Raw genomic sequence first — 14,559 nt, forward strand, 5'->3', positions numbered from 1 at the left:
CCATCGTTCCCATTGCACGCCAGCTGCGGACGCGCCAGTCCCAACTTCGCCCTCGTTCCCTCGTGTGTCATGGACTGAACGACGACGTCCTCTTCCTCCCTCCGCTGCATACCACCCCCCACGCGCAACGAAGCTCGCCAGACAAAGCTCGCACAGCTCGCCCACCGTCGCAATGGCCGCGAAGGCGCGTCCCTATAAGGACTTCCTGTCCCCGTTCACGCACCGCCAGTTCACGAGCGCCGCTATTCTCACGCTTGGCCTCTGCTATGCCGAGGCAGTATGGATGGGAGAATGGGATAATTGTGCGTGGCAGCAAACTGGCGCAGCTACCCGGAACATCAACAGCTAACTTGCGCCCAGTTATTTGGATGTGGTTCCCCATCGGTCGCGCCGGAATGCGCGCCATTCTGCTCTTCATATCCTATCTCATTATTCTCATGCTATGCGTCTCGCACATACACAGTACGTTGGACGTTCGATTGCTGTCGAGCATCAGATAGTAACCGTGGACAGTTGGCGCGCGAACCACCGACTCACAGTTCGACACCTTCCGGCAGTACCTTTTCCGATTCAACACGTTGAGCACCATCATCTGTTACGCTTTCTCTGCGTGGTGGTACAGCGAAGTCTACATGTGGTGTAGGCCTCATTCCGACAACCTGGGATGGGTAGATCATGGAAAGACCTACGAGAGGCCTAGGCTGAATGAGCGCCCGCTCTATGTCTATGTCATGTTTTTCCAGCTTGCGTTGTTGCAATCGGCCGTCCATCTTTACAGGGATTATGGCAGGGTTCAGCTCCCGACCACAAAGTTGGCACCCAAGGCCGATGAGGGCGCATCCATTCCGGCGCGCCAGAGAGTTATCAAGCGCCTGCTTCCGATGGTCAACACGATATTGCCTATCCTGATGGGCTACATCGTTGTGGCAAACATCCTATACTTTGTGGTCTTCCGCAAAATGGCATGGAACATCGCCTATCCTGTCATTAGACTCGTGTCTCCTTCGATACCTAAGAACTCGAAGCCGCGGGCTTTCAACTTCATAGGCCTTACAGGAAGGGTCTTTGTCCAGAGCATTCTTTTGACATTCTTGTGGGAGTTTACGAATACTGCGTTTTCAGTCTACCTTGCGCAGGAACCACTCAAGAATGGCAAGCCCATTACTGACGATTCCAAGGACCCTAATGGGAGTCTCCTGATCGGGCTTAAGGCCAAGAGGGACATGCCTAGGGTAAGTGCAAGATGCTGTGAGTGATCAAACACCCTCTGACAACCAATAGAACATGGCTTTTTGGGAGCTTGCCCTCATATCTCAGCGCTTCCCGGAACGTCGCAAGACTATCTACACTGAGCTCAACCTAGCTGGTTCTGGCATAGCTACCTGGAAATCCGTTCTCGAAGCATGTCTCCTCGAAATCACTTCTATCAAGTCCCGCATTGATTCCCTTACCGCACCACCTCCGCCCGCAGAGACAATGACCCCGGAGCAGCGCGCCGAAATGGAGAGTAAAATGCTCAAGCGCATCTCCGGTGCGGCAGTCAAGACAGACGATGTCTTTGTGGCTGAAGAAGCACCCGCCACTGAATTGGAACGAGGCGTTGGTCAATTCGCCGACTTCGCCAAGCGGCGCGGCCAGCACCCCGGCGCGGATCCGCTCTCGCCGGTACGAGAGGGTGGAAAGAGGCTCATTGAGTATGGCGGCAAGCGGTTGCTGTCAGACGAGCACCGCAAACAGCTCGAGCCCAATTCGCTCATGGGCATAGTCCAGGTATGGTTCGTCAAGCTCGTGGCCTCTCCGGTGGGCGGTCCATTCCGGCAGACTTTCGCACGGCGCGTCACGGCCGCTGTGCTGGGTACGCCCTACTCGCATACTGGCGCAGTCATTAACGCCATTGTCGCGACGACGGAGCTGGCACTCAACAGCATAAAGGAGGACGACTTCGGCATCGTGAGCCGTGACATCGCGGTTATCATCCGGGCGTTCGCCGACGCCATCAAGAGCATCGAGGCGTTTGTCACTGCGCAGGAGCCGCACTGGACCGACATCGCGTTCCGCGAGCGCCACCGCCGCGTCGAAGATGTTCATGAGGTGCTGCTTACGCTGCGCGTGGGCCTCACTCGCATCGTCGACAAGTTCGGCAATTACCTTGCTGGCATGGACATGGGTATCCGCGAGGTCAAGGATGTTAAGGAGCTTATTGCTGCCCGCGGACCGGAGATGCAGGAGGCGTAAAGAGCGGTGGGTGCTCTGGCTAGGCACGCGTGCTGCGGTGCTGGCTGATAGGAGAAAGGGGTGAGGGCCTGCCAGGCGACTAAAAAGATATCTTGAGCGGATTTGGAGATGGGCGTGCGCACGCATGCTGCGCTATGAGGCAGGGTCTCTGCCGAGCTGCTCGCTCGCTCGTCTGCTTGGGTGGCTTGGTGCTGCCGCGCGGGAGCGGCAGGGGGCGGCGCCTTCGGCTCCACGTCTATCTGGACGATCTATGCTTACCTTAGCTCTGTCCGTGTACCTGGCTGGAAGCGCTTCTGCTGCCCCTGATGGGCAATAGTTACTAGGCACATGCATGCAAGGACGGATTCTTTCGAAAGGCTATGGATACAATAAGAACACGAGCGAAACTGCCCCTTGGACACGAGCCGCAAGAACATTTTGCTTTTTTTTATCCGCGAATGAATGCGGGGTTATCAATCAATAGACAGACAAATATACGAATGGTTAAACATTGTGTCGCCTTTTCGCTATGGATATGATATAAGAATATAATTACAACTGCTTGCTCAACTCCGCTATTCCATATACAAAAAGACAGCACTCAAGATACCTTCACCTACCGCGCCCACGTTCATGCCTGCAAACAGCCGTACATACAAGCCACCGAGCACCGTCCACCAAGCACACAGACATCACAAAAGCATATACATATACACACACATACATGCACACGCACCCCCAAGCCGCCGCGCCCCGGTAACCGGGCGTGTTTTCTTTTCCTTCACTGCAGCAACGCAAGCAAGCAAGCAAGTACGTCTCCCTTACCTAGGTAACCCCCCGACCTCTTCCGCACAGCAGCGCATCCTCCTCCCTCCAAGCCCGCATGCATCCCCCGCATACCTGTCTACTAAAAGGGCAACTCTCCCGACCCACCCACGCCACAGCTCGGCAACCCTGCCGACGGCGCGCCACCACCGCCACCAGAGAACCGACTAGAACGCCACTGCCACAATCGAGCCAAGTCCACCGCACTGCCCCACCCACCCCGGCGCAGCGCTAACAACAAACAAGGCCGCTTCTAGCGCCGCTTCTAGCGCCGCTTCTGGAATTGCCGTTGCCGTAACCGTAAGTTCGTAACGCGTTTGTTGGATGTTGGCTGCAAGATGTTGGATGTTGGGCGGAAATTGTGAACATACCCATGGCAAAAAGAAAAAATTGGGAATTATAGGAGTGGGACGAGTGGAATCTGGGCAAGGAGGCTGTGGGGTGTGTGTGGATATGTCGAAATGCGAAGAAACCAAAAGAAAATAAAAAGAAATCAATGTGACCACACCAGGGGTCGAACCTGGAATCTCTTGATTCGTAGTCAAGCGCCTTGCCATTGGGCCATGCGGCCATTGATAGGGTAAACTTTGGCGGTTAGCTCTTATGATTTTTGATGATGGACAGTGTTTGGTGGTGGTGAAGTTCATCATCGTTTTGAATGGTGAAGCTCATCATCCACCACAAACGAGATGTATTGAGAAGGTGGTTCAGTTTTGTTTTGCATGTGTCACGTTCTCGATGGTTAGGAGCATTCATCCCCGCGACGCTTTGCCCAACCTTGGCAGGCAATATCAAATACGAATACCGAGCAGAGCCTCATCACTGGGGTACAGCTGGTGGGCCGAGAGCGTTGCAGGTGGATCTGTGGTGGTCTGGGGAAGATGCGTTGTTAAAATTAGATTGCTTTTTAGAGAGGGATGGACAGGTGGTTGCATGAGCCAGCGTGGTGCGCACTTGCGAGTCCTGCCAGTGTGAGTAAGTGTGTTGGGGTGCCCGTCATTTCGTTTAGGTGATAGTCGAGCACACTCCCCAGACGCATAACGCAACTTCTCCAGGATGTGTTCGTGTACGGCTCGCAGGGAACGTGGGCAATGCTCGGGCTTGTGGAGGTATCTCCGGGGAGCCGACTTGCGAGGACATCAGAGAGAGAGAGAGCTGGCTGGGCTGTGTGGAGAGGGAATGAGTGAAGCCTGACGCAATGGCAGGTTTGTGATGTATGACGTTAGATGGGAGCAGTCTCAAGGTCTCTCCGCATCTCCAGTGACGGAGGGCCAAGAAAGAAGCAAGGCGTCTCCTGGGCTTTGCGGGTCCACTCCGATATTACGCATCCCCGCGACGATCCTCGGAAGCACGTCCCGGCGGCTGGTAAAAGAGGTTTATTGGAATCACAGTGCGTGTATTGAGAGGGAGTGGGCGAGGGCAAAAGGGGGCTGTCAGATGGAAGAAGATGAGACAGCCGGGTAGTCCGGGTCCGGCAGGGCTGCGTGGCTGGCGGCGTGGGAGCCCGGCGTGGGAGGCTGGACCAAGGGTTTTTTTTTTTTTTTTTTTTGATGCAACGTACAATACACAGCATGGCGAATTTACTAGAAAGTGGAAGGTTGGGCGAGGAGAAATGGGCAAATGTAAAGATCTCGATGGCTGAGCTCATATATGTGGAGCTTAGTTAGCGCATGGAGTTTGGGGGTGGAGGAATCTGCCCCGCTAATTCGGCCTTCTCGCCGGTCGCTGCGTCATGTTCAGCAACGCAGCGGCGCGCGCGACAACGAGGCAAGCAGCCAGGACGCGCCCGGAAAAAATTCGCCAGGCCCAATCAAGGCATGTTGACGTGAACGAGTCTTGCTCTGGCGCGCGTGGGGTCCATTGTGTCCAGCTGCACGTCCTCAGCTTTCCCCGTACTTGTCCACGCCATTCCGTGCCTCACGGCCCCATTGCCTGCCCCATAACTACCCTCCCTCCCCCCAGGCGCTTCTGAGCGCTCCCTCTCTTCCTCCTCACTCCTCTCTTCTCCCCCCGCAATGGCTTCACGAGGCGCAAAACGCTTTTTGAAGCCGGCGCTGTACACCGTCGGTGCTGCCGCCGTCGGTGGAGGCCTCTACGCTTCCGTCAAGCCCCGCGATATCCCTGGCCATGAGCCTGCTGCTGTCCCTCCTCCCCGCTACGGCGAGGGAGGCACCTTCAGCCCCCCCAACTTCCCCCGTGTCAAGACGCGCGAGGAGCAGATTGCCGACCTGAAGAAGAGCGCCGCCAACAACGCTACCAAGGCCCTCGACGCCGCCAAAAAGGGTCTCTCTCGCATCGCCGGCTCCGACGAGGGCGCCGTGGGTCAGCCTGAAGACGACCCCTACGACCTCCTCGTCATTGGCGGTGGTGCGACTGGTACTGGTATTGCGCTTGATGCCGCGACTCGCGGTCTGAAGGTCGCAATGGTCGAACGTGATGATTTCTCCTCTGGCACTTCTAGCAAGTCTACAAAGCTCGTCCACGGTGGCGTCCGGTATTTGGAAAAGGCTGTTTGGGAATTGGACTACAACCAGTAAGTTTCACGCCCGCCGCGTCGAAAGGCCCCGGTGCTGACAGAAATCTCAGGTACAAGCTCGTCGTCGAAGCTCTCCGCGAACGCAGGTACTTTTTGGACACGGCCCCTCATCTCTCGTCTTGGCTCCCCATTATGATTCCTCTCGACAAGTGGTGGAAGGCTCCCTACTTCTGGGCTGGTACCAAGTTCTACGACTTCCTGGCTGGTTCTGAGAACATTGAAAGCTCCTACTTCTTGACCAAGAGCAGGGCCCTCGAGGCTTTCCCCATGCTCAAGAAGTCTGATCTCGTCGGTGCTCTGGTTTACTACGGTATGTGGCGGCGTTTCCAAATCGAGAGCTTCCTACTAACTCGGACACAGATGGTGCTCACAACGACTCTCGGATGAACGTCTCCCTGGCTATGACTGCTGCTCTCTACGGCGCGACTGTTGTCAACCACATTGAGGTCACTGGTTTGGAAAAGGACGCCAATGGCAGGCTCAGCGGCGCTCGCGTCAAGGACTGCATCGACGAATCCAACGGCAAGACTCCTCAGGAATTCTCTATTCGCGCTAAGGGTATCATCAACGCTACCGGACCATTCACGGACTCCATCCGCAAGATGGACGACCAGAAGGTCCAGGAAATTGTTGCCCCCAGCTCTGGTGTTCACGTCATTCTTCCCGGTTACTTCTCGCCTTCGAACATGGGTCTCATCGATCCGTCGACTTCGGACGGTCGTGTTATCTTCTTCCTCCCCTGGCAGGGTAACACGATCGCTGGTACCACCGACGCCCCGACCGACATCCAGCAGAACCCCATTGCTGGTGAGGAAGAGATCAACTGGATTCTGAACGAGATCAGCGGCTACCTTGCTCCCGACATCAACGTCCGTCGCAGCGATGTCCTCGCTGCCTGGTCTGGTATTCGTCCTCTTGTCCGCGACCCCAAGGCTCAGAAGACCGAGGGTCTTGTCCGTAACCACCTGATCACCACCTCTACTTCCGGACTCATGACCTGCGCTGGCGGCAAGTGGACCACTTACCGTGAGATGGCTGAGCAGACTGTCGACGAGGCTATCAAGGAATTCAAGCTGCAACCCAAGGCTATCACCACCCCTCCCCGCATCTCCGGTACCGAGGCCGTTGACGACAAGGCTACTCTTGACGGATCCTGCCAGACTCACCGCGTTCGCCTGATCGGTGCCCACGGCTACAGCAAGACTCTCTTCATCAACCTGATCCAGCACTACGGTATCGAGACCGAGGTGGCCCACCACCTCACCACTGCCTACGGTGACCGCGCCTGGACCGTCTCTGCTCTCTCTGACCCGACCAACCTCCAGTTCCCCGTCCGCGGCAAGCGCATCTCCCCTCTGTACCCCTTCGTCGATGGTGAGGTTCGCTACGCCGTCCAGCACGAGTACGCTCAGACCGCTGTTGATGTTATCGCTCGCCGCACCCGTCTCGCTTTCCTGAACGCCCAGGCCGCTCTTGAGGCTCTGCCCAATGTTATCGACCTCATGACCGCCGAGCTTGGCTGGGACAGGAAGAGGCAGGAGCGCGAGTGGAGAGATGCCATGACCTACCTTGGCAGCATGGGCCTGCCCAAGGGCAAGCTCACCCTAACCCGGAAGGATGTTGAGGCGGGCCGTCACCTCGGCCAGGAGTTTGACACTAGCGGCAAGGGTGGTAAGTTTATACAGTTTCCCATGTTCCGATTCCTGTTGCGTCCCCATTGTTCAACTCTGCCGGTCCTTCTCACGTGAGGTTGCCCCACCTGGGCATACATGCCATCGCACAAGATGAGGGGCTTGAAGGCACAGCGCTTGCACGGTGTAACTGTCCCACAGCGCCAAGCATGCAAGTCGCACGCGCGCAAGTGGGCAGAGGATGCCGAACAGGACAGCCGGTTGAGAGGACACGGCATACGCATAACCGCTTGAGAAAAACGGGCAGCTGGCTAACGCATGCACTTTTCCGCACAGACAAGCCGCGTGAGACGCTCCCCACGCAGTCCAACTTCCCCACGGGCCACAACCCCGTTGAGGGATCCGAGTCGCGCGCCAACAAATAAACGTAGCCGCCGCTCCCCACGTGGCCGATCGGATCTAGAGCGACGACGGACGACGAACGACGACGCACCTGCGTACCGGGCCGGATCGGAAGAATCACTCCCTCATATCTCTCGATCTTTTCCCTCTCTCTCTTCCTCCCCCCTTGCTGCATTCCAGAACCCACCACGCACGCATGCATGACGGGCTGAGACGACACGAGGAAGCGCGGGCAGCCAGTCCAACGGCGCAGCAGATCGAGCAGGGTACCCCCGCAGAAGACGGGCAGTGTGGCTTCCGCGTCCGCGCGAGCGGCACGCCCTCTCCTCCCTCATCTGGCAGCCGCGCCCTCGTCTCCTTGCCCTCCTTCCCTATCAACGCACCACGCACCTCGCATACCCGAACCCGCACCCGACCCGGCGAACCGCAGTGGCACGCACGCGCGCACGCTCGTCGTCGCCGCACCACCGCTACCCACCCACGTACTGCAGAGTTCTGCAGCCGCCGCGTCTCGCCGTCGTCCTCGTTGTCGTTCGCTCGCTCTCGATCCGATTGCTCATTTTTTTCTTCCGCCGCTGCTGCACGCAGCACGGTCGTATACCTTTCTTACCTGCCTGCCTACCTGTCTGTCTGTCTGTCTGTCTGTCTGCCTCTTGTCCTCCTTGACATGATACCTCCCGGCGCGCGCGGGGCCGGGCGCCGCTTCCCCCCTGCCGTTCCGTAGCGTGCGTGCATGCGTGCATCGAGATCGGGTGTTTGCGGGCGATCGAGCTGCGCTTTTGCGCTCGAGATCTCTCTCAATCTCTTTCTCGATCTTTCTCGATCGAGCTTGCCCTTGCTTTTGCTCGCTCATGCTCGCTCTTGCTCGCGCGGATCGGGTACGGGATGTTGCTGCTGCTGCACGTGTATGCCGGTTTTTTTACTTTGCGTTTTTCTGTTTTCGTTGTTGCTAGTTGGTTGGTTCGTTGTGGTTGGGGGTTACGATGATGCGTAGTTTGTAATAGATTTAGATGAGAGGGGGATGGGGAATGAAAGACGATTGATTGATTGATTGATGTTTTTGGTGGTGGTTGTGGTTGTTACCTAGTGTTGTGGTTGTGCCGTGTTGGATGTGGTGGTGCTATGAGGACTACGTCGTTATGGTTGGTGAAGGCGTAGCATACGTAACAGGACCTCTGTCTTGTTCTCTTGTCCTGTCTTGGCCCGACGCGTGTGTATGTATGTGTACATATAGGCAGACGCAGTTAGCTAGAGGTTAGACGATAGACAACAACCACTAGAAACCAACATACCTCCAAACACACCCATACACAGCAACCAACCCCAACCGCAAACCCTCCCCTTCAACCAAGCCATTACGCCCGACTCCCTCTCTACCGCACACACCACCACTCTTTCAAACTTTCTTTCGAAAACACTGCGAATACGTAAGTGAGTAGGTGTAGAAGAAAGAGGCCGGAATTGGACGTAAGTGTGTATGTGTGTGTATGTGTATGCCGAGGCGATAATGCCGGGAGAGAAGGGAGAGGATGTTTATATATCTATATATTTATAGCTAGTTAGCGAATATAGCAGTTACGTCGGCAATGCAAGGCAAGGCAAGGCAAGGAACGGTAGGATAGGATAGGACGGGATAAAGATATATTAGTATTATATATTCAAGCCAATGCATTAGTAGGTTGCTTAGTGGCTTAGTTAACTGGTCACTATACAGCATAAAAACCCCACGGAGGGGAGGAAGGGAGGGATGGTACTAGATACCCACCTACCTAGCTGGCTTATATAATGGCAGATACCTAGGTACCTTAGGTCTAGTAAAGAGAGACACAAGCAGCAGCAGCAGCAACAACAACAACGACGCAGTCAAATAGAAATAAACACAAACACAAATAAAAAATCTTAATGAATTGGATTGAATCAGATTGAATTGTTTAGATCAGATATAATTGTTCAGTTCGTGAAATCGTCAACTGCCTTCTTCTTCAGCAGCAGCAGCAGCAGCAACAGCAGCAGTAGCAACAAAGCAACAACAACAAAGCCCCCTCATTCTTTTTTAGCCGCCGCAGTCGCACTCGCGCTCGCAGTCGCACTTGCGCAATAGCGACATCCAGCCATCCAGCCAGCGAGCGCGAAAAAAGAAGCCCTACCCACACCGCATGCACTCTTCTCCACCAACAGCAACAACACCAACATCTCAAACATACACAGACGAAGCAGAGACGAGACGAGACGAGACGAAAAACGCGAAAGCGAGCCCCTAACCCCACAAACCCCACAAACCCATTCGACATTCGACGAAGAGCCCACAACACCCAACACCCAACACCAATCCCCCTTGAGGCCATCCATACGCCCAACCCCCGTCCAGCCCACTGGCGCAGTGGTTAAAAAGGTAAAGAAAGAAAAGAAAAGAAAAGAAAAAGAAAAAGAAAAAGAAAAAGAAAAAGAAAAAGAAAAAGAAAAAGAAAAAGAAAAAGTGCAAACCCAGCCTGAGAGCTACAGAAGCGGAACGGCGAAGAAGATGTGTGCCAAAGTAAACCGTATAAAAAAAAAAAAAAAAAAAAAAAAAAAAAAAAAAAAAAATGAAAATGAAAAAAGCGATATGAGATGCGACGACGACGACGACAATGACGATGATGATAATGACAATGACGATGAGAGCGCAGAGAGCAACAACGACAAAGACACCAACAAAGGAAAACAGCGAGCCAGGCTGCAGCTGCAGCTGTGTGGAGCCAACCAAACATCAGACAAAAGAAACAAGCAGAGCAAGCCACGACCCCGCAAGCCGACGTAGCCGCGTCCTCCTCGATCTCACCGGCAGATGCTGACCCGGGAGAGACAGATCGAAAAAGCAACCGTACGTACTACCTAGGTACGTAACTAGGTGGTACGTAGACAGGTAGGGAGAGGCGAGCCGGCCACGCATGCTCAGCCATCCTTCCTCCCGCGCTGGTCCGGTCCGGTCCGGTCCGGTCCGTTTTACGGTACGAAAAGGTACTCGAGTAGGTAGGTAGGTAGGTGGGTAGCATGTCGGAAGAGCGCCTCGGCCGACAGACAGCACCGCAGCGCACCGCAGCGCAACACCAGGGCGCGCCGCGCGTCGCTTGTCCGCAGCAGCAGTGGCAACGCCAACGCCAACGCCAACAGCAGCAAGCCGTTCATTGGGCAGCAACAACAACAACAGCAACAGCCGGCAGCGTCAAGGCGCGCATCCGCCTCCCCGTCAAATTACCCAGCTCCCGCGCCGCAACGCCGTACGCATCAGCCTTCCCCCTCGCAATCAACCACGCGGCGCCGGGCACCGTTTCTAGCCCCGAGCGCCCTGTCGGCACTGCAAAAGCCCACGGGGCGTCCATGCGGCGCGCGTCGGCCCGCTACTCGCGAGAGCCTTTGCGCGCGCGCGCCCGCCCGGGAAATGATAACAACGTGGACGGGTGGTAGGAGCGGAAGCGGGAGGTGCGGGCAGCTAAAATGAAGACGGTTTCGGCTGTTGTCGTCGGTGCGTGCGTGCATGCGTGCGTGCGTGCCGGAGATGAAACTGAACTGCCTGGCTCCGCTGTGCCGCGTCGGAAGTGAGCTGTGGGTGAGGAAAATAATCTGTCTTGCCTTGCAATGATGCGGAAAATAATAATAATAATAATAAAAACTGGAGATGATGGGGTTGGATGTCCGCATGCGTGCATGCGTGCATAAGAATCCTTCCTCCATCACATGCTTGCTTGCTTGCTCGCTTCAATGCGACGGCCAACGCCCGGTGAAAATGCCCATGTGGATAGATAGGTAGGAGGTGCGTGCGTTTCGTACATGTGAGAAATGCTTGCTGCGTAACTAACGGCCGTGAGAGAGAGAGAGAGAGAGAGAGAGAGAGAGAGAGGAGATGAGATGAGAAGAGAGCTACGAGGTGTTGCTGCTGCTGGTGCTGCCGCTACTACTGCGGCTGCGGCTGCGCTGCTACCTATCGAACGAGCTCGGTCGGTGGCGCAGCGGCGGCGGCGGCGAAGCTGCTGCGTTGTGTGTTTGTGCGTGTGCCGAGCGGCGGTCCGTTGTTGGGGCTGGCCGTGGTGGTGGCTGCGCATCGTGGCGCGCGCTCGCTGAAAAAGGTATCCGTACGTAGAGTGTATGGGGTAGTTATGCAGAACGTGTCGTGTCGTGTCGTGTTGGTATACGCCACTGCCCAAAACGGGCGCAGGCACAGCCAGACCGGTCGCTACTACCAGATTACACGCTGGCGCACCGAGGGCTATAGCGATTATGGGTGGTAGGGGCCTTTTAGCAGCATGTAGATGAGGCTAGCATGTCGAAGATTAGGGAGGGAGCCGAAGAAAAAGCGGAGCGACAGGTGCGCACAAGCCGCCCCTTGTCGCCCGCCCTCGCGCACCCGCCCCTCAGAACATGCCGCCATCCATACTGTGCTGGTTGTGCTCGTCCCTGAGCTGTCCACCGCTCTTCTTCTTCCAGCCCAGCTTGCTGCTCACGCGCTTCCAGCCGCTGCCTTCGCGCTCGTGCCGGCTGTGCCGGGGGCTCGGCGTGCCGCCGCTCGTCGGGCACACAAACTCGCTCATGGGCGGCGTCGTCGGCGGTGTCATCGGGTCGCCCATTGCGCTCGGACTGCTCACGCTGCCCGAGTCGTCTGTCAGTGCGTCAGGTCCACTGCGGCATTCACGGTCCGACGGCGAGCCCACCGCCGAAGAGGCGGTCGAGTGCGGGAGCGGGTGTTTGTGGTGCGAGGAGCTGGCGAAGCGGGCGTGCGCTGCGGCGCCAAAGTTGCGCGTGACGTTGGAAAAGCTGGTCGTGAGTGACGAAGGGGCCGAGGCGCGGTGGACGTGCGGCCGGTCGTGCTCGCGCCGGCTGGTGTGGTAGTAGAGGGTCCGCTCGTCGCAAGAGCGCGTGTGCTGGTGCAGATTCTCCTCGCTCGCATTGTTGGCGGAATCGGCGCTCTGTGGCGAGATGCTGTTCAGGAAAGGAACCAGGACCGATTCCTCCATGAGCTCGTAGATTTTGGCGACGGCGGGGTCCAAGGCGGACGGGTGCGGCGGGGCGTAGGGGTTCGACTGGGAGAGAAGGCTGTCGCGGACGTCGGATGGCAGGTTGACTTCGCGAGGGCCGTTGGGGACAATGTAGGCGTCCAATAACCGTTGCCAGAGCATCTTGACGTAGTTGCACTCCTCGCCCGTGGGCGAAACGGGCGACGCGGGACCCTGGCTGGTCATCTTGTTGTAGTGCTTGCGGTAGCGCGAGGCATCCATGGTGAACTCGAGCGTTTCCAGGCAGTGGTTCTGCGAAAGGTAGGCCATGAAGGCGCTCAGGGTCCAGGGCGGAGAGGCCGTGTTGGCGAGAATCTCGGAGAGGTTCGGCCGCCTGGGGGAGTACGAGTTGTGTAGATCTTGTCGCGGTATCGATACAGTCAGCGGCTTCGAATGCATGCCGTCCTGACTCGACATTCTCATCTCGGCGGCGTCTTTCTCAAAGTCCTCAAAGGGCGATGCGGAGCGCGAGGAATCGGTCGACGACGTGTCCAGGTGGAGAGAAGGCGGGGCGGTTCGGCGGCTATTGCTCATAACATTCCTCCACAGTTCCTTGCACCTGGCTCCCGGGCTGCTGGAGCGGTCCCGTTCGTAGCGGTCGTCGTAACTCGGGCAGTAGCAGACGAGTTGCGTAGGCCGCTCGCGGCGCGTTCTCGACGCCAGCTTGACAGACGGGTCGGCGGGGAAAACGGGAGGGTTGGAAGGGGGCGGGATTGCTGCGCTACGACAAACGAAGGAGGTCTGGCAGCATGCGTCGCACGTGGAATCGTCGACAAAGGGCGAAGGGTGGCAAGGCGGGCGGGAGACGTCAGAGGGAGAGTCGGTCGGTAAGAATGGGTAGTTGACTAATAGGCGCCAGGCGGGCAGCGTGGTGGGTGGCTAGTGGCCTTCGGGCTGAAACAGCAACGTTGAAGGGCGTGTCGAGCGAGGGTCGTCGGGGCGACAGGGGGTGTGTGGAAGGTGGATGGTGGTGGATGGTGGTGGAGGGTGGAGGGTGTGTGGGTGGTAATGGTGGTCGTCGTGCGTGTGCTGGGGCGAGACAAGGAAGGCGAGAGTGGAATAATGTACAAATAGCAGAGCGCGTCTCAGGCTGCACGCGGCGGGCGCTTTGGTCGGGGGGAGTCAACTCGAGCGCAGACACAGGCCGGCAGGGCGAGCGTGCGTATGTCAAGGTGCAGCGAGCCCTAGAATCTAGCGTGGCTCTCAGGCATCCATGCCAATCCCCGTGCAGCCCCATCACTGCCGTGTACTTGTACTCTACATACACCTCCATCTTTCGCTCTTGCTTTGGCTTTGCATTATTTGATGCCCACCTACTGTCCCTCGTATATACACACTGCCCTGCCCCCCTCCCCCTGCCCGCACCGCCAACCTACCGCCCGCTGCCGCCGCCGCCGCCGATCCCCGGGCGCGCCTGAGTCGAGACAACACAATGCCGCGCAGCAAAGATGCAAACAGCGGGCTTGCACTCTTCTTTGTCTCGCGGCGATGCCTCCGCCATCATGACATGCATAGGCGGATTAAAAAAAAAAATAATAAAAGGGCCTGTGCGCTTTTCTGCCACTCGCCGCAAGAGAGAAGAGAAAAAGCAAACCCAAGAGGCATGCGCCCTGTGCGACCTTCCTACTGTGGAGCGCCGGGTCTAGACGCCTGCCTCAGCCCCCCCCCCTGCTCCCGCGAAACTGCCGACCCCTTTGCCCCTTCGATGCGTCTTCTGGAAACCTGCCTGTTTCATCAGCTGCATCCTTCCACAGCCGTCAACCCGTCATCATCCCCCTCCCCCCGCCGATCTGCTCACATGCGCACGCTGCAGATCACAGCACCGTCGTATGACGGTGCTACTTTACCGCCCGCTCCCTGATCCCTTCCCACTTGCCCATCCATCCATCACCTTCCACGATACTTCCAACTGCTGCTTTCCATC

General features: G+C 57.0%; 6 protein-coding genes and 1 non-coding gene across 7 annotated transcripts; 3 read left to right on the forward strand and 4 right to left on the reverse strand.

The window, feature by feature from the left end:
- The first annotated feature begins 6 nt into the window (after window positions 1-6).
- On the forward strand, window positions 7-2,688 carry K452DRAFT_358201 (uncharacterized protein). Its single transcript, XM_033546176.1, has 4 exons — window positions 7-302; window positions 361-462; window positions 514-1,232; window positions 1,282-2,688. Exons 1-4 carry the CDS (start codon window positions 173-175, stop codon window positions 2,233-2,235), a joined length of 1,905 nt encoding a protein of 634 aa, XP_033398108.1. The 5' UTR covers window positions 7-172; the 3' UTR covers window positions 2,236-2,688.
- Window positions 2,689-3,538: 850 nt separating this feature from the next.
- Window positions 3,539-3,610, reverse strand: K452DRAFT_t78. Its single transcript has one exon. It is a non-coding gene; the product is annotated as a tRNA-Arg (tRNA).
- Window positions 3,611-5,054: 1,444 nt separating this feature from the next.
- On the forward strand, window positions 5,055-7,631 carry K452DRAFT_297695 (uncharacterized protein; the record flags this gene model as incomplete). The annotated part of the gene is made up of 4 exons (XM_033542052.1): window positions 5,055-5,572; window positions 5,626-5,885; window positions 5,936-7,246; window positions 7,543-7,631. The coding sequence occupies 4 exons, from the start codon at window positions 5,055-5,057 to the stop codon at window positions 7,629-7,631; spliced, it is 2,178 nt and encodes a 725-aa protein (XP_033398109.1).
- Window positions 7,632-9,457: 1,826 nt separating this feature from the next.
- Window positions 9,458-10,094, reverse strand: K452DRAFT_18085 (uncharacterized protein). Its single transcript, XM_033535837.1, has one exon. It carries the CDS (start codon window positions 9,951-9,953, stop codon window positions 9,591-9,593), a length of 363 nt encoding a protein of 120 aa, XP_033398110.1. The 5' UTR covers window positions 9,954-10,094; the 3' UTR covers window positions 9,458-9,590.
- Window positions 10,095-10,152: 58 nt separating this feature from the next.
- Window positions 10,153-11,392, forward strand: K452DRAFT_286821 (uncharacterized protein). Its single transcript, XM_033540369.1, has one exon. The coding sequence runs from the start codon at window positions 10,639-10,641 to the stop codon at window positions 11,050-11,052; it is 414 nt and encodes a 137-aa protein (XP_033398111.1). The 5' UTR covers window positions 10,153-10,638; the 3' UTR covers window positions 11,053-11,392.
- Window positions 11,393-11,657: 265 nt separating this feature from the next.
- On the reverse strand, window positions 11,658-13,306 carry K452DRAFT_18081 (uncharacterized protein). The gene has a single exon (XM_033535836.1). It carries the CDS (start codon window positions 13,167-13,169, stop codon window positions 11,997-11,999), a length of 1,173 nt encoding a protein of 390 aa, XP_033398112.1. The 5' UTR covers window positions 13,170-13,306; the 3' UTR covers window positions 11,658-11,996.
- On the reverse strand, window positions 13,307-14,193 carry K452DRAFT_18080 (uncharacterized protein). Its single transcript, XM_033535835.1, has one exon. The coding sequence runs from the start codon at window positions 13,906-13,908 to the stop codon at window positions 13,444-13,446; it is 465 nt and encodes a 154-aa protein (XP_033398113.1). The 5' UTR covers window positions 13,909-14,193; the 3' UTR covers window positions 13,307-13,443.
- Between the last annotated feature and the right edge of the window lie 366 nt (window positions 14,194-14,559).

Source organism: Aplosporella prunicola, assembly GCF_010093885.1.
Source record: "Aplosporella prunicola CBS 121167 unplaced genomic scaffold K452scaffold_11, whole genome shotgun sequence".
NCBI lineage: Eukaryota > Fungi > Ascomycota > Dothideomycetes > Botryosphaeriales > Aplosporellaceae > Aplosporella > Aplosporella prunicola.